The sequence below is a fragment of the Meles meles genome, chromosome 13 (assembly GCF_922984935.1).
Source record: "Meles meles chromosome 13, mMelMel3.1 paternal haplotype, whole genome shotgun sequence".
Classification (NCBI taxonomy): Eukaryota; Metazoa; Chordata; class Mammalia; order Carnivora; family Mustelidae; genus Meles; species Meles meles.
In genome coordinates, this window is record NC_060078.1 from 72546718 (window position 1) to 72572213 (window position 25496).

The 25496-nt window shown below is 36.1% G+C and overlaps 1 protein-coding gene across 1 annotated transcript in view; it reads left to right on the plus strand.

The window, feature by feature from the left end:
* Positions 1–25496, plus strand: part of ATRNL1 (attractin like 1) — an 836623-nt gene that overhangs the window by 107218 nt on the left and 703909 nt on the right. The window contains exon 10 of the mRNA XM_046027294.1: positions 9330–9484. Coding sequence (XP_045883250.1) covers positions 9330–9484 — 155 coding nt within the window. The remainder of the gene's footprint in view (positions 1–9329; positions 9485–25496) is intronic.

The following is a 25496-nucleotide window of genomic DNA, read 5'->3' on the forward strand; positions in this document are numbered from 1 at the left end:
AGTACAATGTTGAATAGAATTGACAAGAACTGACATCTGTGTCTTGTTTCTGGTCTTGGGGGAAAGCATTTAGTTTTTCACCATTAAGTATCATGTCAGCTGCTCTTTTTGTTTTTTTAATAGATGCCTTTTTTTTTTTTAAAGATTTTATTTATTTATTTGACAGAGATTACAAGTAGGCAGAGAGGCAGGCAGAGAGAGAGAGAGGAGGAAGCAGGCTCCCTGCTGATCAGAGAGCCGGATGCGGCACCCCGATCCCAGGACCCTGGGATCATGACCTGAGCCGAAGGCAGAGGCCTTAACCCACTGAGCCACCCAGGCACCCCTAATAGATGTCTTTTTATTAGATTTCTAATATGGCTGCTATAACAAGTTACCACACAATGTGTAGCTTAAAACAATAGAAATGAATTCTCTCACAGATCTGGAGGTCAGAAGTCTAAAATCAAATTGTGAACAGGGCCATGCCACCTCCAGAGGTGCTAGGGAAATTCCTTTCCTTTCCTTTTTCAGCCTTTGCTGCCTGTCAGTATTCCTGGAGTTGTGGATGAATTGTTCTGTTGTCTGCCTCCACATTATATTACCTGATCCTCTTTTCTGTGTGTGTCTTTTGTAAGGACACGTCATTGGAATAAGGTTAGCTACATAGTCCAGAATGATCTCATCTCAAGATCCTTAATTTAATTACATTTGCAAAGACACTTTCTCCAAATAAGTTAACATTCACAGGTTCTAGGGATTAAAACATGAATTTATCTTTTGGGTTGGAGTACCATTCAGCCTTTATCAGGAAGTTACTTTCTGTTCCTATTTTTTGGAATGTTGTTATCATGAAAGGGTATTAGGTTTTGTCAAAAACTTCTATATCTATTGAGATTATTATTTTTTTCCTTACTAATATGGTATGTAACATTGATTTTCAGATGTTAAGCCAATTATGAATTCTTGGGATAAACTCCACTTGGTCATGGTGTATAATCCTTTTTATGTATTACTGGGTTTTGATTTTTTAGTATTTTGTGCAGGATTTTTGTGTCTTTCTTTTAAAAGAACTAAATGACTCTTAATCTCACAAAACAAACTGGGGATTGCTGGGGGGAGGTGGGATTGGGAGAGGGGGAGCGGGCTATGGACATTGGGGAGGGGAGGCGAACCATAAGAGACTATGGACTCTGAAAAACAACCTGAGGGTTTTGAAGGGTCAGGGGTGGGAGGTTGGGGGAACAGGTGGTGGGTAATGGGGAGGGCACGTTTTGCATGGAGCACTGGGTGTTGTGCAAAAAGAATGAATACTGTTACGCTGAAAAAATAAATAAAATGGAAAAAAATAAATAAATAAATAAATATGCTGTAGTGTGAAAAAAAAAAAAGAACAGTAGTCTGTAATTTTCTTGTGATTTGTTGGTATCAGTATCAGATTCATACTTCCTCATACAATGAGGTGAATACTATACCATCCTATTTTATATTTTTGAAGAGTTTGTGAAGAATTTACATTACTCTTCTTTAAATGTTTGTTAGAATTAACCAGTGAAGTCATCTGGCCTTCTTTTTTTTTTCTTTTTTTAAGGAAATTTTAAAATTCTTAATTCACTCTCTTTATTTGTTATAGGTCTATTCAGATTTTCTATTTCTTCTTGTCTCAATTTTGGAAGTTTCTATCTTTTGAGGAATTTATTGCATATTGTTTGTATACAGTTGTTTAGTATTGTATTATATTTTGACTTATTTCTGGTAGGTTGGTAGTCATATGCTTTCTTTCATTCTTTATTTTATTTTAAAAAAGATTTATTTATTTATGTGAGACAGAAACAGCAAGAGAGTGTGAGTATGAGCTGGGGGGAGGGGCAAAGGGAGAGGGTAAAGCGGACTCCCCGACGAGCAGAGAGTCTGACTTGGGCTCAATTCCAGGATCCAAGATCATGACCTGAGCCAAAGGCAGATGTTTAGCCAACTGAACCACCCAGGTGCCCTCATTCTTGATTTTAATAATTTGAGTTTTCTGTCTCCTTTTTTTTCTTGTTCAGTATACCTAAGAGTTCGTCAATTTTTTTTTTTTTTTTGGTCTTTTAAAAGAAAGAATTTTGACTTCATTGATTCTATTGTTTTTCATCTATTTTCTATTATTTCCTGTTCTAATCTTTATTATTTTAACATTCTTTTTGGTGTAGGCTTGGTTTACCCTTTTGTCCAGTCTCTTATGGTTGAAGTTTAAGTTATGGTATGGAATTCTCATTTTTTCTTTAAATACGTATTTCTGCAAATATAGATTTCCCTCTGAAGTATTGCTTTTGGTGTATTCCATGTTTGTCTTTGTTTTCATTTTCATTCATCTCGAAGTATTTTTTGAAAAATAAATTTTTTTATTTAATAAAAAAAATTTTATTTGACCCATTTGTTATTCTAGAGTTTTTGTTTCATTTCCACATATTTGTGGTTTTCCCAAATAACTTTGTTTTAATTATTTTAATTTCAGTGTAGTTAACATCAGTGTTATATTAGTTTCAGGTGTACAGTGTAGAGATTCAGCAATTTCATACATCATCTAGTGCTCATCACTACAGGTGCACTCCTTCATTCCCATCATCTATTTAATCCATCCCTTCACACCTTCCCCTGTGGTAACCAGCAGTTTGTTCTCTATAGTTAAGGGTATGTTTCTTGGTTTGACTCTTTCTCTCTCCCTCTTTTTCCTTTGCTTGTTTTGTTTCTTAAATTCCACATATGAGTGGAATCATATGGTATTTGTCTTTCTCTGACTGACATTTCATTAGCATTTCATTTAGAGCTCTGTAAGCTCTATCAATGTCATTGCAAATGGCAAGATTTTATTCTTTTCTATGGCTGAATAATAATCCATTATATATATATATATATATATATATATATATATATATATAAATCACATCCTTATCTATTCATCCATTAATAGACACCTGGGCGGCTTATGTAATTTGGCTATTGTATCCTAAATGATTTCTGTTATTTGTTTTTAATATAATTCCATCGTGATCAGAGAGCATACTTTGTATGATTATAACACTTTTGAATTTATTTAGGCTTATTTTATGACCTAGCATTTGGTCAGTCCTAGAGAAATGTTAAATGTATGCTTGCAAAGAATGTGTATATTGGTGTTGTTGGCTACAGTGTTCTCCATATGTCTGTATGGGCTAGTTTGTTTGTGGCATTATTCAGGTATTCTGTTTCCGTGTTTATCATAGAGTTCATTCCATTTTTGAAAGTGAATTTTGAAGTTTGCTACTATTACTGATTTATCTATTTCTCTTTTCTGCGCATTTTGCCTCATTTTGGGGGGGTTCTGTTGTAACGTCATATACGTTTATAATTGCTGTATCTTTTGATGGACTGATCCTTTTATCTGTGAAATACTACTATTGAAGTCTTGGAACTTTTTTTTAAAATGTCTATTCTGTTTGATGTTATTATACTATATTACTCCAGCTTTCTTATGTTTATTGTCTGCATAGTATCTTTTTAAAATCCCTTTTCTTAATATATTTGTACCCCTCAATCTAAACTATGTCTCCTAGAGAGAGTACATAGTTGGTACCAGTTTTTTTTTTAAATCCTGTTTCACTCACAGTCTGTCTTTTATTTGTATATTTAATAACTTTAATGTTATTTTTGATATAGTTGAATGTCTGTCATGTTACTTTTTAAAATCTCATTTGTTATTGTAGATAATGCTTCTTATTACTCTTTTTTATTGCTCTTTTTATATTAAGTAAATATTTTCCAGTGTAACAGTTTAATGCTTTTTTTTTTTTTTAATACAGTCATTTTAGTTACTTCTTTACTGTTGGTTCTAGGGCTTATCATATATATCTTAACTTACCAGAATATACTTCCAGCTTACTCTAACTTAACTCCAGTGAAATATAAAAATGTTGCTCTTACATATCTCTAGTCCCTTTTTCATTTTTTTGCACTATTATAATTATATATAATATCTGTATTTGTTGTAAGCTCAAAAATATATTGTTACTTTGCTAACTTTATGCAATTTTTGTCTCTCAAAGAGAGAGTAGAAAGAAGAGGAAATATAAATTTGTTTTGGATATTTTTGTGTGCTGCTTTTTCATTTGTTCCTGTTGATTTGCATTACTATTTGGCATCTTCAACAGAATTTTGCTTTCATCTGTCACTTTGTGTGTTATTGTCAAATATATTGTATTTTTTTATGTTACAGATCCAATAATAAATGTGTTGTTTTATAATGTTTATCAAATTTATTAGGAAAAGAAAGGAGAAGAAATATGCATTTATACTTTGTTTTATAATTACATAATTGCCTTTTCTAGAACTCTGGATTGAAATGACTGATCTAAGACTGGAGAACTTCCTTTAATATCTTATAAACCAGATATTCTACCAATAAATTTATAATTTTTATTCATCTGGTAATGTGTTTATCTTGGTTATTTTTTTTCCATCTTCCTTGAACTTTAATTGACAGATAAGAATTGTTTATATTTAAGGTATATATGTGATGTTTGATACACATACACAGTGGGAAATGATTACCATAGTCAAACTAATTAACATATTCATTATCTTACATAGTTCCCCCCTCTTTTTTTTTTTTTGCTGTGTATGGTGAGAATACTTAAGATGCTCTGTCAGCAAATTTCAAGTATACAAGGCAGTCTTATTAACTGTAGTAACCATGTTGTACATTAGATTTCTAGAGCTTATGTATCCTGCATAATTGAAACTTTGTGTGCTTTGACCTATGCCTCTCCTTTTCCCCCATTCTCAGGCCTTGAAAACCACCGTTTTACTCTCTGCTTTTTGAGTTTGACTCTTTTAGATTCCACATATAAGTGAGATCATGTAATATTTGTCTTTCTGTGTCTGGCTTATTTCACTTAGCATAATATTATCCAGATTCATCTATGTTGTTGTAAATGTCAGGATTTCTTCCTTGTAAAAAGCTGAATAATACTACACATACTTATATTTATATTGCATTTTCTTTATTCATTCATTTATTATGGACACTTAAGTTGTTTCTGTATCTTGGCTACTATGAATAATACTTCAGTGAACATGAAAGTGAAGAGATATTTTTAAGGTACTGATTTCATTTCCTTTGGACATATACCCAGAAGTGGGATTGCTGAATAGTATGATAGCTCTTGGTAGTTCTATTTTAATTTTTTGAGTAGGGTCTATAATGTTTTCCAAATTGATTGTACCAATTTACTTTCTCACCAACAGTGTACAAAGTTTCCTTTTACTCCACATCATCATCAACACTTGCTATTTCTTATCTTTTCAATTATAGCCCTTCTAACAGGTATGAGGTCATATCTCATTTTGTTTTTATTTGCATTCCCTGATGATTAGGGATGTTAAGCACTTTTTCATTTACCTGATGACAATCTGTATGTCTTCTTTGGAAAAGTAGTTGTTCACATCATCTGTGAATTGTTTAATTGGATTGTTCTTTTTTATTGATTTTTGTGAGTTTTTTTTTATATTTTGGATATTATATTCTCCATTCTGCAAGGCTAGGTCCAGTGCTGAGGGCCTCCCATTTTTTTCACTTGGGCAGTGCCTGAACTGTTCAGGGTTATGCATCTTCTACCAGTGCAACAGAGTTGACCCAGCTTTCTGTGTATGTTCATGAACATCTGCAGGAGCACGAGTGTGCTACATGAGGAGGGATTTAATGGGTTGCTGGGGGCTATTTGGGGTAAGTTTGCAGGTGATGTATCCTATGAAGTTCATGGGTGGGCCTCTTGTAAGAGTTCATGAGGTGCTTAGTAGAAATGTTGAGTCTTTGTTGAGTTCTGTGCCCCATTTGCTGTGAGCACCCTTTTCTTACTCTGCCAATCTTCTTATCTTTCTGGATGGGATGAGAAAGAAGTGGTCCTCTTGGGCATAATCCTTCTTGGCTGTGGAAGCCAGAGACATACTGTATTCTCACTTCCCCCATGGGAGTAAATGTAGGTTGAAGGGGTTTCTCTTGGGAGGCAGCAGTTTTGTCTTGGGGAGAGGTGATGTGGTAATGTTCTTCCTCCCCTCCTTGGCACTCCTATTCTTGGAATTTTTGCTCCAAGTGGTCCTGGGGCTTCTGGGCACCCATAAAGGTACTCTTATCTCTCCATAGTTGATAAAATCTGTTTCTATGGGAGGATGAGGTCAGAAAACTCTTATTCCTTCATCATATGTCCCTCCCTGTATTTTGATTTTTTTTTCATTCAGCACTTTGCATGTCATTTCACTGCATTTTGACCTTTATTATTTCTAAATAATAAAAGTAAAAGTAAAGTCAGCTGTTTGTCCTATTGGTGTTCTCTTGTATGCAAAAAATCCTCTTCCTTGCTGCTTTTAATATTTTCTCTTTCTCTGTGGTCTTCAACATTTTAACTATTTTACGTCTGAATGTGGTTCTTTCTGTGTTTTTTCCTCCTTGTAGTTCATTGAGCTACTTGAATATGTATATTAATGTTTTTCATCAAATTTAGGAAGTTGTCACACATTATTTCTTGCTAATTTTTTACACTTTACTCTCTGCGCTAGTATTCTCAGTAAATGTGTGTTGTTGCTGTTAATGGTGTTCTACATTTCTTATAGGCTTTGTTCATTTTCTTTTCTTATTCTTCAGATAGCAGAATCTCTATTTTTCTGTCTTCTACGTCATTGATTTTTTTCTTCTTGCTGAAATTTACTATTAGATTTCTGTCATAAATGTAAAAATTTCAATTCTTATACTTTTGAATTCTAGATTTTTTTGGGGGGGGTAATTTCTGTATCTTTTGTTTTATATTTGATATGTCATTGTTTTATTTTCCTTTACTTCTTTAAACCTGTTTTCTCTAAGATTGAACATTTATAATAGCTGCTTTGAAGTTCTTTTTTGCTTCATCTGACATCTGGGTTCTTTCAAAGGCGATTCTGTTGCCTGCTTTTTCCCCTGTGTATAGGTTACTCTTCCCTATTTTGTTGCATGCCATAATTTCCCCTGAACACTGAACATTTTAGATAACATATTCTAGCAACTCTGGATCCTGGTTTTTCCTCCTTTTCTGGAACTGTTGTAATTTTACTTATGTAGTGACTTTGCTGAACTGTTTTAGTGAAGTCATTTTCTTCCTCCAGTGGATCCTCTGATGTTGCTCCTTAGAGGAAGCAGCCTGAGGATGCGTGAAATCCCCCCTGGATGACAGCAGTGTTAGTGGGGCTCTCTGACTTTTCCCTCTGACTTCTGTGGTAAGCTATCTGACCACATTACAACCACATGCTAGCCACCACTAGTTGCTGACTGTGGGTGATTTATTCTCAGCAATACTCTGGGGGCATAAATTCCTCCTTAGTCTGAATTCAATTTCAGCCCTTTTTCAGGCGTAGTCTTTGAGACCAGTTTTAGGGATTCTGAAGTATGGCTCTTACTAGCTGTCTCCCCCCCCACCCCCTTTTCTCTGGTGAACTCCTCTCTATTCTGTTTTAGCTGATTGCTCTCAGGGAGTTGCCAACTGTCTTAATTGCTTACAATGAAAACCGTCATTGTTTTTGAGAGTGCCCTTAGAGCTTGAAGTTTCTCAACCTTTGTTACAAATAAACTCAGTTCCCTTGGGACATCTGTGGCGCTCTCTTTTTCTTAGCCTGCATATCCCTGGTGTGGGATGGAGTGAGACTCTGTGCCACTACTTTGGAATTGTAGGTGGGGTTAGTAGTCTGTTCTCCTGGAGTGATTCCACTCTGTTCTGTGCAGGAAGTAGATGGGGGACAGTGGCCTTTGCTCTTCTCAGCTTGCATAGAACTTCTGCCTATGACTGATGTGGGGTGAAGATTTGTTGGCCCTCTTAGCCTGCTAGACCTGAGCGTATAGCTTACAGCATATGAATGGGGACTAGGTTGAGGATGAACATTCAGACCTCTCATGTATTTCTGGAGTAGAGATTTTGTTACCCAGAACTGGGGGCCATGAGAAGTACTGGCTGTCTGCTGTTCCTGGTTAGAAATCAGTGGCCTGGACTAGGAGGGGGGGGATGAAGGAGCTGTCTGTTCTCAGCTTTACCCACCTGGAGTTGAGCTTCCTCCTTGTTGAACTAGTTGTGTGTGTGTGCTGGAGGAGGGTGCTGATATGGGGAAGGATGGGAGTAGATAGTAGGTTAAGTGTCATGGACTCCTGCTGTTCTTACTGAAATTTCATAGACATTCTTGAGTAAATATTTGTTTGTTGTTGCTCTTACTAAATTTTTTCTGAGAAATTAAATGCTGTTTTTTGTAATTTTTACCAATTATAGTTCTCTCCCTATAGAGGTTGTGGGACTCCTTATCTTGCCATTATGGAAGTCAGCTCCATATTCTTTAAGCATTAATTGCTATGGGTTTTTGAGATATACTATACATATCTTACTCATTATACTGTATGTACTGGGTTTACATTCTGATTCTTTTTTAGTAACACTGCTTTATTTAGAATACTTATGAAATATTGATTCATATTGAGTCATGCAGTTTATTAGATTTCAGTACATAAAGGTGAAATATAATTATAAGCGTATATTTATAGTACTTTCAGTTAAACTTCAATTAATTAAAAACGTTTGTATTAATGTGATGTTTCTACAAATGCATTGTGATTTTACACAATATGGATCTATCTCAGAAATAATCTTGAGCAAAATAATGTGTATACAAATGGATACAAACTATATGATTCTATTTTATAAAGTACAGCAACGATACAAGTAGAACAAACAATCCTAAGATTGGTATGGAACCACAAAAGAATCAGAACAGTGGTAATCTTTTAAAAAAATACCTCAGTACTTTTTACAAAGTTATGTTCATCTGGTGAAATTTCATTGAATTTTAGACTTGTGCATTTTTAATATATGTTCTATTTAAATAAAAACTTAAATAGTGTATTATGGGATCCATGTGAATTATTAGTTTTAACTGAATACAATTCAGAGTAAATTTATTATATTAAACTTTCTATTTACTTTTGTATTTAAAACTTATGGTACTTTGGTCCTCTAGTTTTAAGGACACTTGTTTCCTACTTTTATAAATGAAATAAAAGTTCAAAATATAAATTATAAAATCATGAACAATTATGTATGTTTAATATTGTGTTTCCTCAGAACATTTTAAGAAACTGTGAATCTCAAAATATTTTAAAAATATTGAAATTTAGAGGACATTTATGAATTGTTAAAAAATAAAGCATGTTATTTTCATAATTTGAAGGAAAATTCTATATGCAAGTTAGACCCTTTATATAATATATATAAAATCAGGGAGGTCTCTTTATCCTTTGTAATACATTTTCAAATTTTATCCTGTAGGACTATTTTGAAAGAAAGTGGGTTTGCCAGATACCTTCATTCAGCTGTTCTTATCAATGGAGCTATGCTTATTTTTGGAGGAAATACCCATAATGACACTTCCTTGAGTAACGGTGCAAAATGTTTTTCTGCCGATTTCCTGGCATATGACATAGGTATGTATCTGTTAGGATTGTACAAAGTAGGAAATACCAGAAATTTGTCATATAGAGATTCTCAAGTATTAATTCAACATTAATTGACAGCATGTGTCTATGTCATTTTAGAGATAAATTCAGTGACAGATTATGAATGAAATTCTAATTTCAGCACAATAGTAGTATAGGCCAGGAGAACAGACACTCTAGGTTTAAGCATCCTTTTTGAGGGCTTTTGTATATTGCATCCCTATGTGAGCCCTTTATCAGTCTATTGTGTTGCCATAGTAGTTTTGATAACAGATAGATATGGGGCTCTGTCAAATTATGTAAATTACAAGTGGTAGGAATGCAAGCATTTTAGGGTTAGTATGTATGAGCAAAGATGCATTTAAATTAAACACAGAGTTATAGTTCCTTTGTGTAGGAAGATGATAGAAGTAAAGAGAGGAGTATAGAGACAATAGAGCTCAGGAAATAAGATTTGGGGACAAAATGAAAACCCAGAACATATCTGGGAATGGAAGTAACCAAATAAGAGTATTTTTCAGAGAGCCAGAAGTACAGTGCATTTATATATTTTTCTTAATTTTAATTATGCTATCTGTATTCCTTTAATTTCTAAACATTAAATGAATATATTTTTTGAAATACTAAATTTAGCTACCCAGTGGACCAGTATAGTGAAAATACTTCTCTTTGTGTCATTTTATAGATGAAGACTACTTGATATTTAAAATACATTTAACAGTAGTTTAGAGCAGTTTTAATTGATGGTGTAAAGTAATATGCCAATTTTAAGCCATTATGAAACTTCCTGATAAATAAAAATAAAAAATAAACTAAAGAATAACACACTTAGTGGATTTAAGAGATATAGTTTTGCTCTTAAACATCATAAAGGCACATAGACTACTTTGAAAAATTATTTCAAGTGGTGGTATTTAAAAAAATTTATGCCTATTAGTAAGGACTTTGGTTTTTATACTATTATACATTTGGAAGGAAATTCCTAGTGATAAAATTAAGCATACTTTTTGACTCTAAACTGTGAGTATCTGTCTGTGATTAATCATTATAAAGAATCCACTGCCTTTAGGATTTTTAGATACTAAATAATTAAATCTTTACCTTTTTGGACTAATAATTTGAAGTGATAATTCATTATCAAAATTGGATTGTCTTGGTTTATAAATTAGTGCTGAGATCCTGAAAAATGGATTAAATGATGTTCTGAATCTAGGCTCCTTTTTATGATCTGTCATTGCCAGGCTGGGGCTGCCCGCATACTTTTTTGGCTGTGATGAGACAGTAAGCTTATTCCTCTGGAGGTAGATGAAGGGATTTTGTTTCATTTCGTTTTGTTTTTCTTTTATGAACAAAAACTTAGAAAAGTGTAGAATTTGTTATTATTTTTAAAAATCTATGAAGTGAGATTTTGGACTTTTTCAGAAGATTCTTCAAGGAGTCACCACCTACTTTGTATACTTTAATGAAGGAGTTCATGTTGAGGTATTTTGTAGCTAACATATTGGGAAATTAATTTTATTCCTTCCATATTGTTCAAGATTATTATATCTTAGGGTTTATGTATCAAAAAAGCTTATCCATGTGAAAAATAATAGAGGTATTAGTTTGAGAGAGATCAGATTATCATTATTCTAATTACTATTGTTAAGTGTTTCTAAGGATTAGATAGTAAGCTAAGGACTTTATATACAATATCTTAACCTCTCTAATAATTTTGTAACAAGGTGTTAATAAACTCATTTCTGGAATATTAAGCCCAAAACCATGCAGGTGGTAAGTGGTACATCCAGCTTTTGTAACTCCTAAAACTTGCATAGTCTTTCTACTTGAGTACCTGATGCTGCTGTTTGGTTGGATCCATTTTATGTTCTAATTTTGTAACAGATTATCAGACACTTATGTTTAATAATGTTTTTTAATGCTGTGGAAAGATAGAAGCAAATACGAGTTTCGTTTTTCAAGCAAATTGTTCAGATGGGAGAAAGAATAACATTTTAAGCAGTTTTTACACTTAAACATAACATTAACAATTAACAAAATATTAACAATATTAACAAAACCTAAAACAATCGTATAATTCAACATAGGATAAAAGTGTTCTGTTTTATCTCATTTGATTATTTTTGTGCAGTTCCCAATAAAGCTGTCCCCCCAAATCTGTTTTTATTCTCTTGAATTTGTAGCATCAAATGTTGGAATATTTTCCTGGGAAAAGTATTTTTTGTATTTCAGAAAATGTTTTCCAAAATAGTTGTTTTCCTTGTGGAGTATATTTTATGGGAATAAAATACAACCATTGCATAATGAACCAACTAGAAAATAGATCTGTTTTGAAAAAAAGGTCATCTTGCTAATTTTTCTCTTTAGTACATTACCCTTGGACTTTTATGGCATATTTAACTGGAGTGCACCTGACGAGTTAGCTGATTGTATTGTGTTTTATGATGTTTAAATAAATAGGAATACTTGTGCCAATACATTGCTCTAAAAAGTACAATTTCAACCTTAATTGCCATAGTAAATTTTACTAGTGAATATTGTTAATCTTTGAGGACATAACCTTGACTTCACAGTTCTCATTGTTACACTATAGATGATAGATGTGGAAGGCACATGGCAGTGATTATTTAACATGGCTGTACCTTGGCATCCCCCTTGAAGACTGTAGGGGAAAACTTACATCTGTATAAACTGATTCTCTTAGATTAGGCACTGGGCATTTGTATTTTAAAAAAGTAACTCAAGTGCAATTGGTAATAGACCCAGGGCTGGTGAATGAGACTGAATCAACTCTAATATAGAATGATATATTACTTAACGTTCTTGTTTATAAATCTAGCTTGAAATCAGATAACTTTGTTATTTTTTTGTTATTGTTAGTGGTAGTATTACTGCTTTCCGAAAGCCACCATGACACCTTATTCAAGATGAAAATGATCTTTGTGGTAAAGATAACCTTCGGCTAAAGATGTAATGGAAAAACATGCCTCATGTTCATCTCCTGTTATTAGACATTTATATTCTGAAATTATTTGGCTGTGTGAAGTACGCATTGTCATAAAAGTTAGTTTTCTAAGGTTAGAAGGAAAAAGGTATCAGGTTGTTTTTTTTTTTTTCACATCTCTAAAGTGTCTGTACGTAGTTTGAGGATTTCAGCATTTACAAATGAGAGATTGTCCTGAATTGAAACAGACATTAAGAATGAACTGAATTTTGAGACATTATTTCAGAATCATCAAATGAAGAGCTATTACAAGAATGTTTGGTAGGCCTAACATAGAATTATGACCCTTTAAATACAAATGGTAGTCATTATTTTCCAGTAAGAAAATTTGCCCGGTGATTAAGAGGATGTATAGAATTCTGAACAAGATGAAGGACTACTCAGAGATACAGGGATCATATATTTTTTTCTTCAAAAAGATAGTAGAAACACCAAAGTGTGATTTCCTGAGTAGATTAGAGTAGGATTTGTATTAGAAATATATCTTGCAGAAAGCAGATATATTGAAACTGAAGTGGAAACTTCAAATCAGATCAAAATAATAAGAGTTCTAAAAATTTTTTTATTTCTGGGCACCTGGGTGGCTCGGTGGGTTAAGCCTCTACCTTCGGCTCAAGTCATGATCTCAGGGTCCTGGGATCAAGTCCCACATCGGACTCTCTGCTCGGCAGGGAGCCTGCTTCCTCCTCTCTCTCTCTCTGCCTGCCTCTCTGCCTACTTGTGATCTCTCTCTCTGTCAAATAAATAAATAAATAATTTTAAAATTTTTTTCAAGATTTATTTATTCACTTGAGAGAGAGAAAGAGAGGAGGAGGACCAGAGGGAAGAGAATCTTGAGCAGATCCCCCATCTCGAAGTGCAGAGCCCCAGATGAGGCTCAACCCAGGACTCTGAGATCATGACCTGAGCCACAATCAAGAGTTAGACACTTAACTGAGCCAGCAAGGCACCCCTATTTTATTTTTTTTAAGTGAGCTCTACATTCAATCTGGAGTTTGAACTAAGAACCCTGAGATCAAGAGTTGTGTGCTCTACGAAGTGATCGAGCCAGATGCTCTAATAATAAGAGTTTTTAAACTAAATTTCTTGAACATGACAGTTTTACTTATGACATTAATTTCTTGGTAGGTGATTATTTGAAAAATTCAGTAAAGAGAACTTAAAATTAATTTCATATTTTCAGAAGCAGTATTATTTTAATTGGCAATGTGTAGTTATACATACAGTTAACCACACAGTTAAAACACAGTGAAGTTGTAGTTCACCATACCATTAAAAATCACTTGACTAGTTTATGAAGCTTAGCATGCATGTTTTTGTACACTCCTGTAGAATGTGTGTGTGTGTGTGTGTGTGTGTATACAATGGATACAATTTTATAAGATATAATTTCATTAAAAATCATATTTAAAATAAAACATCTAATTATTTAATTATTTGAACACACCAGCAAAATTATAAAAATCCCAACCTACTTGCTCTTTATAATTATTTTCATTTTCTCGAGGTAATTTTTTTAGTTCCTTTCTTTGTTAATTAATATTTCTCTATACCCTTTGTTAAGTTGCTAGGGTTCTTCTTTGGTGAAATCAGCACCTCTTGCCTGGTCACCTGAAAGAACCCGTTTGTTTCTCTTTGTCATCAGAAAAACTCTTAAAATTATTCACACATTTTTTTCACTGCATTTAGCCAACTACTGTTTTTAGCTTTATTGTATTTTTTGCTCAAGGAGTCCTTTCTATAGTATACTATTATATAGAAGAAGTAGTATCTTCTTTTTTAAAAAGAGTCCAATAATTAAAGGAAAAAGTGACTTTTCATTTTGAGAAAAGAGAGAACTAGTATTTGTCAAACGTTTCCTTTGGTGCTTGGCACTTAACATGTGCTTTATGATATAATGCATCATAACGTCTAATAACACCTATGTAGTATGTATGGTTATATTATTTATAGGGGAAGAAACTGATTTAGCATGGTTAAACCCAAAGTCACATAGGTCATAAGATGGTCTATTTAGAATTTGAACCCAAGTCTAAGTTCAAATTTCTTTTGATTCTACCGCTATGCTATGATAATGATTTTTTCTCTGATTTAACGGAAAAATATTTGAATGATCTTTAATTGGGAAAAGGGCATATAATATTTGCTAATGTGGCAAGTCACTCAAGAAAATTACTTTTATTAGTAGATTTAGAGTTAATTAGATATTTAAGGTATATTTGAGTTTTATTGTGCCTCCCTTCTCCCACTAATTAATTAGAAAATACTGATCTCAAGATAGAAAATCAAGGAAAAAAATGAACAATAAATTTCTCTTTCTCTTAACAGATCTACTAGCGTTTTGAGAGATTGTTTTGAATGCAAAAATTGCTGAATACAGATTCTTATAATAAAATATAAAACTGGAAGAAAAGTTTTCAAATGTCTTAACAAAACCCCAGGGGAAGAAGGCAGGGGAAAGCAGTCATGAATATAGAATAAAAAATTTAAAATAAATTATTAGCAAATAGAACTTGACAGTGTTTCAAAAGTATAACAAACTCTGACCAAATAGGAGTTATTCTAGGAACTCATGTATGATTCATCATTAAGGAACCTGTAAATATTTTTACGTCAAGACTATACAGAAGCCAACAGGAAATATCATTGTATGTTAAAACTATAAAATCATTTCAATTAAGATTGAGAGTTGAATAGTGACACACATTTTTCCTGGCAGAGAGTTAGAAACTAAATAAATAGAAATATTCATTGAGTGAATCACAGGGGACAGATTCCTGAGTGGAGCTGTGGTGAGATAACCTAGGAAGAGTGTGCACCGTTTACATATTAGAAGACTTGGCCTAGTGGACCAAAAACCCAGTGAAGCACCGTCACTTAAGGGGCAGGTGGAAAAATTCTATGAATGTTTTGGCAACATCCATAAGTTTGGTTTTCTATTACAAAATATACAAATCAATAATAGAAGTTTTTCTTTATATCCATCTAGTTTTGAGTCTTATATATATAATATGTGTATTGTTTTTATTAATATGAATACTGACTGACTTTTGAACTGGCATTTCAAGTGGGTTATTGAAAGGATCTTTAAAATATGTCCTTAAAGTAGTATAGATGTATATTTTCATGAAAAATATGAATATTTTTAGAAAAATTAACCAATGACTATGCATTTTCCACCTGCACTGTTTTTTTTCATCATTGATAAAATAAACCAGTCTCTAATTTCAGCATAAGTTCTTAACGTAATTGTGTGGCCCTTCATAAAGAGACAATTTGGGTTTGAGGGAATGCTACCTCTAATTTCTTGATTTTTTTTTTAAAGATTTTATTTATGTATTTGACAGACAGAGATCACAAGTAGGCAGAGAGACAGGCAGAGAGAGGAGGAAGCAGGCTCCCCACTGAGCAGAGAGCCCGATGCGGGGCTCAATCCCGGGACTCTGAGATCATGACCTGAGCTGAAGGCAGAGGCTTTAACCCACTGAGCCACCCAGGCTCCCCTAATTTCTCGATCTCATGTGTATTGAATAAAATTTGTAAATTATTATTTAGTACCTTGCTGTATAAGTGTTTTTAAAAATCTGTATTTCAGAGAGTATATTTTAGTTGGTCGTTAATCCTGTGTGGTTTTTCTATTGTCATGGAATGGTGTTTCTGTCAGTTTTCATGGCGTTAGTAGGCTGTGGGGTTTTGCTCTCATTTGTGTAGCCTTGAAATGTTTGTTAGGTGATAATGACCTGAGTGCTCTGGAAATACATTGTCTTCTTGGCAAGAAATACAATTATAGATTGTAGTTAGATTAATAATAAACAGACTTTTCAATGTAATAATGGGAATAGACTATATGTAAACAAATTATATTAGTTTAATATTGAGCTTTAAGGCATTTGATAACTTCTATGTGTTACAGGAAAACCAGTCTGTGTTTTATAATGAATCCTGGTCAAGAATGTGAAAATTCAGCAACAAAATTTATCTAGCTCAATCTTCTATTTTGTAGCTATTGAAGAAACAGGAAGGGATAAGTAGAAAGCCTTTTGTAACAACTGCCCTTATCCTTTTCTTCTCTTATTCTGTTGAAAAATCCTGGCATGTTGGGCAAATATCAGCAAGGATCAAAGTGTCTATATCCGCAAAAGTTGCTTGCCTCAACAAGCTTTTCATAAGCTTGCAATTTAAATTCTGTTCTTCCTAAACTGTGTTTTTTTTTTTTTTTAATTTTATTGATTTATTTGAGAGAGAAAGAGCACAAGAGTGGGGAAGGGCAGAGGGAGAAGGAGAAGCAGACTCCCCGCTGAGCGGGGAGCCCAACACGGGGCTTGATCACCAGGCCCTGGGTTCGTGACCTGAGCCGAAGGCAGATGCTTAACCAAATGAGCCATCCAGGCATCCCATTTTCTAAACAGTTTTATGAATGAAAAAAATTTGCCAGCAATTCTAAGAAACTGCAGAGGAAACTCACATTTATTGTATTAGTACAGGTTAGTTTATACTGTGGCAACAAACAATCCTGCCTTCGTCTGGGTTTTCTGGAAAGCAAATTCTAAGACAGAGTTTAGTGTTTGGGGGTACTTACTGAGTCATTGGGATAAACAGCTGTGAAAAGGACATTGAAGAAGCAGGATTGGGCAGAGGAAAAATTCACATAGACTTTAACCACTGCAGTCAATCCCAAGGGAACTCTGGAGTTGAAATGTTCATCAGAGTTGTCCTTTGTTAGGATGGAATAGCCAGACCTTGATCAGTCATTGTGTGAGAGTCACTCCCAGGAGTGTAGAAACTTGGGTGAGGAAGCTCTGTGTGTGGAGCTAAGGCAGTCTCCATGGGGGCTGGTAGCTGAATGATGTTGCTTGACACCAGTCCTAGCAGCAGGGACAAGAGGTTCTTTCTGAAGGTGTATTTAGGCAGATCATGTCCATGTTCATCACAATTTGTTCTTTGATCTACTCAGTCTACTTCAAGCACATTTCTCAAGAGCTCCTCTAGGATTCCAGTGACCCATTCTTCCTGGGGGAAACCTGGGTTATTGCTTTGGCTTCTGTAGCTGGTTTCAGGGCTATAACTGATATTCAGCATGTCCCCCTTTTATTATTTTTTGTAAATATTCCTTACTTTCAGTTGGAACCTCTTACAATCTTTGTGACTTACCTGGTGGCATGATGCAGACCCTTACCCTTAGGTATTTGAGCCCTGGTCATTATGTACCTCCTGCTCTGGGTATTGAAGTTGCCTATTTACCATCACTCTTGGCAAGAGCATACCAAGGGACACCCAAGGGATCATCTGTGTACCAAACATATTCCCCTCCCCTTATTTTGTAACAGTGGTCCTATCTTCCTTTAATGGTCAAGGCCAATTATCCCTGCCAAGATGGTGACTCCTTTTTTTTGCCTGCTCGCTGGTACCTTGACAGAAGGAGCCTGAAGTGCCTAAGGGACACTATGGCTTATAGTTGAGAGGGACATTGCTTTGGCCTCTGCCGGAGTATTTCCCCTTTGGGGAATAAGATCTCTAATCCTGCAGAGCCCAGATTTCTGGGATAAGAAGCACAAATTACTCAACTGTATCACTGAAAGTGAGACCACTAAGAGTGGCTTTTACTCCTTGGTTCCTGGACTTTTATATTCTTCCTACTGGGAACAGATTACCATTTAAAGTTACTAAATTCCAAGGTGTATCCTGCATGGTGGTGTTTCATTTGTGCCTATCCAAAGGTCTATCAGACTGTGTGTTACGGGATCCAGTGGATCCCATGGTTATGGGCTCATTTCTATACTTCCTTTACTGTAGTGTGTCTTTTGATTACCTAGGATGCTCTGTGGCTTGATCTATTACTTCATAATTTCTAAGGCAGTCATACTGGTTAAGTCTCTGTGGTTGGGAAAATCAAATTGATACTCTGAGTATGTATCTATTCTTGTCCTAATGAATTGTTGGTCAGATTAGGGTGGAAGGGGCCCATTTTTAATCAGCTTGCCACTAAGTGTTTATTTGGTGGCCTTGGGGAATGGTTTCATCAAGGGACCAGAGTTGATATCTTACTGGCAGGCTGACCAATTGCCAGTAACAGTAGCTCGATCAGCTTTGTTCAGAGGAGCCCATGTTATTGCATCCCTAGATGTCTTCCATCTCTCTATCATGGCTAGTTTGTTCATGTTCTCATTGTGCCAGCACTCAGGTATCCTATAGTGGAGCCTAACTGATGCTAGCTGTTTTAGTCATTTGTTTGCTGGTTGTTTACTGTTGCTTCCATGTTAGATGCTCTCTGATGCCTTTAAATTGTGTCACAAAGATCTTTATATTTTGTGCTCGTTCAAATATATCCATCCACGTGCCTCTACCCCAGGCCCTCTTTGTTTCTGATCTTCCAGTATTTCTTTCTCTATGCTCCCTGATCAGTGAGCTAGACCACTAATTACTGCTCTTGGGCCATTTCTCTTTGCATACATTGTGGATGATACACTGCCCAAAGACCTGCTCCATTGAGAGGCTTTTTCCTTTTCTATTGTTCCTTGAAGTCACTCTTGAGTGAGGTTCTCTAGGTGATGTCCACTTTTGACTTGTGCCCACATATCAAGCTGAAATATTTGTACTTTTCTCTTCTTGGTATCTGGGCATAGAGAATTCTTCATATGACCATAGCTGTAAGATGACAGGTGCTGGTGCAACAGTGTTATTTAACATGGGGCCTGAACTACTTGTTTGTGCAGAGTGCTTGTGCATTATGTGATCTGTCTCATGCTTGATCTTGGGTGCCACTTCCATTTTATGTTCTTATGATTCTTGATGACAGAGTCAGCTCATAATATAAAACTCTGAACACATGGTCAGTTGATAACGCAGGGTCTCTATCTCTGGCAGGACCCAATAACATGGCAGGCATAGAGAATAAAATTTTCCACTGCATGGATTAAGCTGCTGCCTTCGGCTCAGGTCATGATCTCAGGGTCCTGGGATCGAGCCCCGCATCGGGCTCTCTGCTCCACAGGGACCCTGCTTCCTCCTCTCTCTCTCTGCCTGCCTCTCTGCCTACTTGTGATCTCTCTGTGTCAAATAAATAAGTAAAATCTTTAAAAAAAAAAAAAATTTTTTTTTCCACTGCAGATGATATGGCCTTTGGCATGTGTATGGGGTCTGCATTGGAATTCTACTTTCTGTATATTTCATGTGCTACTTTTCCCAACAGTGCCACCACCAATAGCTATAATTCTTCTGGGTCATGCAGCCCTAACTGCAAGTCTGCTTACAAAGTGAAGCCTGAACCTATAGCAGAGCTATTCCCTACCCTGGCATGTACTCAGAGCTGACAGCCTTTCATGTTCTTCAGTATGTGGACTAGAGCAGTATTCCCAGGACTGAAATAAGCTACCTTCAGAACCCAAAGAGACCTACTGGATGGTTTGCTTTCTGCTTTTCATGGGCATTGCAAGATGTAATAATTGGTCTTTCAATTTCAATTGAGCTGCCTGGAAATGTTCTTGATCACTGGTTCCCTAAATATTTTATTAATATGAAATCTGAATCTTTGTAGGTTTTATCTTCCACGCTTTGAAGCCTGTATGTCTTAACAAGGCCTCCATTGCATAAGCCTTTCTTACTCATCTGGCACAGTTAGAATGATGTCATTATAATGTAATGGAACAATGTAATGTTCTGCAAGATGTCCAATTGGACCAAATGTGTTCTACGTTATGATGAACGGAGGGAGAGTTAGTATGCTCCTGAGGGAAAATTGTGAATGATACTATTTCCTCTTCCATATGAAAGCAAACTGTTTTTGATCCTCTTGTTTGAAAGGATCAGCAAAGAACACATTTGCAAAAAATGGTCATGTTAATCTGCTCTAACAAAAATATGCGTTTTGCATAGTGACTACTATTTGGGCTACTACCTGGTAGTAGGCTCTTGTCATCCTCCAGGCTTTGTTTGGTTTGCAGGGCCTAGATTGGTGATTTAAAAGGAGATTTGATGGGGTCCATCATCCCTGCATTCTTTAATTCTTCAGGGCAATACCAATTCCTGCCACCCACACCCCCTGGAATGCAACATTTGTTTAAAATGTAATACATTATCCAGGGGGTGGTTGTTTCCGAAGTTTCCACTTGATCTTTTCCACTGTGAAAGCCAAGGACTCAATGTCAGTGTTGTGCCATTTGCCAGAAACATCCAGAACATGACCACTTCTTAGGTCTGCAGACCTAGTGACTCACTTTGAACAGGACCTTGGCCAGGATGTCATTAATTATCTCATTGCCATATATCTCTCCTGTAAAGAGAGGCTATGATGACACTTTATATCCAGGGTGTCAGTGCTAACTCAGACCTGTGTCCAACTGTACTTGAAATGTTTGTGCTGCTTTTTCCCCTAGTTATGCAAGTAAATGATCATGGGTGACTTTGATAAAGAAGTAGGGGAATTATTACCAGGTACACTTATTGTGGTATTGCAGGTTCATTCCCTGTAGGCATCAGAATTTTAAATATATCAAATCTGGACTTCATAAGTGGCTCAATTTCAGAAACTGAGCAATAAATTGTGACTTTTTATTGCAGCATCTACCGCCAGCCTCCTGATCATCCATCCTTGATTTCTTCTGATGATTTAAGTTAGGTAGTAGTGCCCTTGCTGGCTGCCTATTTTGCTTCTAGGGATGCTGTGGTCTATTAAACATCTCTATAATTTTTAATGTGTTAGTCTCCTTGACTGACGCTCCAACCTTGCTTCTTATTATAAATCTTGCCCTCTACTTGGATTGGATTCTGATGGTTTAGTGTCACCAGTTGGGCTGGATTATCCTCTTTTCTCCATCATTGATCTCAGTTTTGTTGTGGTTTCTCCTACCATCAGCTTTGGTCTGTGGCGAAGAGCCAGCGCATTCTTATTGATTCCAGTACCACTTTATCCCATTCTTCACGACTTTGGTAAATGGCATACCCTCTGGCCCTTTCCATAGATATAAGACCTGGTAGATTTTCTGGTGTTAACATTAGTATATCCACTTCAGAATGCCCATATTTCTAGACTTTTTATCCTGTCTTTGCTCTTCGTTATGGTAATTCTAGCATTTTGACCTTACTAAGCAAAGGCTGTATTTTTTATGTCTCTAGGCATCTTCTTTTTCTTTTTTAGCTTTATTGAAGTATAACTGGCAAATAAAATTATAAGATATAAAAACATGTACACTGTAATGATTTGGTATATGTATACATTGTGATAGGAGTCCCTCAGTATAGTTAATGCATTCATAAGTTCACATTTTTTTAAAGATTATTTATTTATTTATTTGACAGACAGATCACAAGTAGGCAGAGAGGCAGGCAGAGAGAGAGAGCCAGATGGGGAAGGAGTCTCGCCGAGGAGCGGAGATCCCGCTGTGGGGCTCGATCCCAGGACTCTGGGATCATGACGTGAGCTGAAGGCAGAGGCTTTAACCCACTGAGCCACCCAGGCGCCCCTTTTTTCCTTTTTTAATTGGATGTTCTTTGTAGAGTAAATTCTACTCTTTCAGCAAGTTTCAATGACACAATACTCTGTTGTCAAATATAATAGCCATGTTATATATTAAATCTTCATACATGGCTCATTTTATAACAGTAAGTTTGTATACTTTCTATGAACCTTTCCTTATTGCCCCTATTCCTCATCCCTGGCAAACATTTTTTAACTGTTTCTATGAGGTTGACTTTTTTTTCCCCTTTAGATTCCACAAATAAAGACAAGTACTGTGTAGTATTTATCTTTTTTTCTCTGACTTATTTTGCTTGGTGTGATACCTCCAATGTCCATCCTTGTTTTCTTAAATGGCAGGATTTCTTTCTTAGGGCCGAACAATATTCCATTGTGTATGTATACGTACACACATATGTATACGTACATACATACGTACATACATACATATATAATGCACACACATATATGTGTAGATATGTCAGATCTTCTTGAACCATTTAGCCATTGGTGAACACTTCGGTTGTTTCTATACCTTGGCTTCTGTGAATAATGCTGCAGTGAACATGGAGTGCAGAGATCTCTTTGATATCCTGTTTTCATTTCCTTTGGGTTTATACCCAGATGTGGGATTGCTGGATCATATATGATAGTTTTATTTTTAATATTTTGAGGAAACTTCCCGTTTGAGGGACAGTGACCGAACCAATTTATATCCCACCAACAGTGCACAGGGTTCCCTTTTCTTCATGTCCTTATCAACATATGATATCTCTTCTCTTTTTGATGATTGCCATTCTAACTGTGTGAAGTGATAGCTTATTGTGGTTTTGCTTTGCTTTTCCCTGATAACTAGCGATATCAAACACCTTTTTTGTTGTTTATTTATTTATTTGACAGTGTGAGGGAGAGAGAGAGCGTGCGCACACAACTAGGGAAAGGGAGAAGCAGCCTTCTTGCTTAGCAGAGAGCCTGATGTGGGGCGTGATCCCAGGACCTGAGGTCATGACCTGAACTTAAGGCAGACACTTTACCAACTGAGCCACCCAGGCACTTCTGAATACCTTTTCTTGTACCTATTGGTCATTTGGATGTCTTCTTTGGAAAAATATCTGTTCATTTCCTCTATCCATTTAAAAAAAAAAAAAAATTTATTTTTTAAAATTTCTTTTCAGTGTTCCAGAATTCATTGTTTATGCACCACACCCAGTGCTCCATGCAATACGTGCTCTTCATAATCCCACCACCAGGCTCACCCAACCTTCCACCACCCTCACCTCCAAACCCTCAGTTTGTTTCTCAGAGTCCACAGTCTCTCATGGTTCGTTTCCCCCTCCAATTTCCGCCAACTCACTTCTCCTCTCCATCTCCCCATGTCCTCTGTGTTATCCTTATGCTCCATAAATAAGCAAAACCATATGATAATTGACTCTCTCTGCTTGACTTATTTCACTCAGCATAATCTCTTCCAGTCCCGTCCTATTGGTACAAAAGTTGGGTATTCATCCTTTCTGGGTATTTATCCTTTATCTATTTGTCCGTTGAAGGGCATCTTGGTTCTTTCCACAGTTTGGCGACTGGGGCCATTGCTGCTATGAAATTGGGGTACAGGTGGCCCTTCTTTTCACTACATCTGTATCTTTCTTAAGGAATCTCCACACTGTTTTCCAAATTGACTGCACCAACTTGCATTCCCACCAGCAGTGTAAGAGGGTTCCCCTTTCTCCACATCCTCTCCAACACATATTGTTTACTGTCTTGTTAATTTTGGTCATTCTAACTGGTGTAAGGTGGTATCTCAATGTGGTTTTGATTTGAATCTCCCTGATGGCTAGTGATGATGAATATTTCTATCCATTTTTTAATTGGATTGTTTTTTTTTTCTTTTTGTTTCTGAGTTGTGTCAATTCTTTGTATATCTTTGTATATTAAACGTTTAACAGATATATGATTTACAGATATTTTCTACCATTCTGTAGGTTGCCTTTTCATTTTGTTGATTGCTTCCTTTGCTGTAAATAGTCATTTTGATAATGAGCTTACACCATCTCCTGGAGTCCGTTTCAGGGTATAAATCCTGCATCTTGGGAGAGTGCTTTTAAATCTGTAAACTCTCTCTAATCCAATATAAGACCCCTTGGGTCACTTTCCCCTTATTATCTAGTGCAATGTGTACTTCCCCAACTTCTGCCAATATTTGCTTTCTAGGTCTTCTAGATACTTGGGGCATCATCCCTTTCCTTCCTTAGCAGTCACAGCATGTCCCTGGCTGAATTATGCTGAGCCAAGATTATTGACTCCATGGCCAACAGGGAAGGAGTGAACAGATTCTGAGCTGGGGCACAAGTCTTGCTGGAGAGAAGTCTGCATTGTGTTCAAGCAAGGACTAGTACTATCTATGCAGGGGAGGGTGGACAACTTCTGCAGTCTCAGATGATTCTGGAAAATTTGAGTAGATTATCAGAAATGTCAACTCAGATGTCCCCAACCCATGTGTCATGGTCTTTTTCCTTTCCTAGCTGGGCCTTGACTTTGGAATAGCAGACATTCTTTAATTTGCAGACTTTCTATACTTGGCACCCTCTATAGATGGGACTAAGGAGAGCCGCTGGCTTTCTTGGCCTTTCTTATATTTTTATTTATTTATTATTTTTTTAAGATGTAATTTATTTATTTGTCAGAGAGAAAGAGAGAGAGAGAGAGAGAACGCATGCAGTAGCGGGGAAGTGGCAGGCAGAGGGAAAAGCAGACTCCCTGCTGAGCAAGGAGCCTGGTATGGGACTCAATCCCAGGACCCTGGGATCATGACCTGAGCTGAAGGCAGGCACTTAACTGACTGAGCCACCCAGGTGGTTGATTGGCTTATCACCAATAAGATTAGCCACCTATTTATCTTATTATTTTTTAAAGCTTTTATTTATTTGAGAGACAGAGAAAGAGTTTGGGGGAGAGGTAGAGGGAGAGAATCACAAGCAGACTCTTCCCCGAACCCAAAAACGTGGTGCGATCCCACAATCCCAAGATCACATCCTGAGCCAAGATCAAGAGTTGGACACTTGGTTGACTGAGCCACCCGGTGCCCCTCATTATCTTTTTTCTAGAGCTCAGTGGTGCTAAGCTGTAGACATGTGCTTTTAGTATATTAGTAGTTAACTGTTACCAGACATTGGATACTTCACATCTGCTAGAATATTCCCTTCCTTTGGCATACCTTCCTGATTTACCACTGATATAAGTTAATAGTTGATGACATCTTGTGTCAGAGGCTTTCTCTGTTATGCTTACAGCAGTGATAGGTTCTTTACTGCTAGCCTGGTGGTATGTGATGCAGCTCACAACCTCCATCTTACTTCCTGCTTTTCTTGTGACACTCCTGGTACCAGCTATCATAGTTGGGTTCTCTGGGAAGCAGACTCTGAGACAGAGTTGCGTGTTTATGATGTTTGTTGAGAGCCCTTAAAATCAGTGCCTTTGGGAGAGGTAGGGGAGAAAGCAGGATCTGACAAAAGGAAAAGTTGAGTTGTGATGCTGGATAGACAACCTTA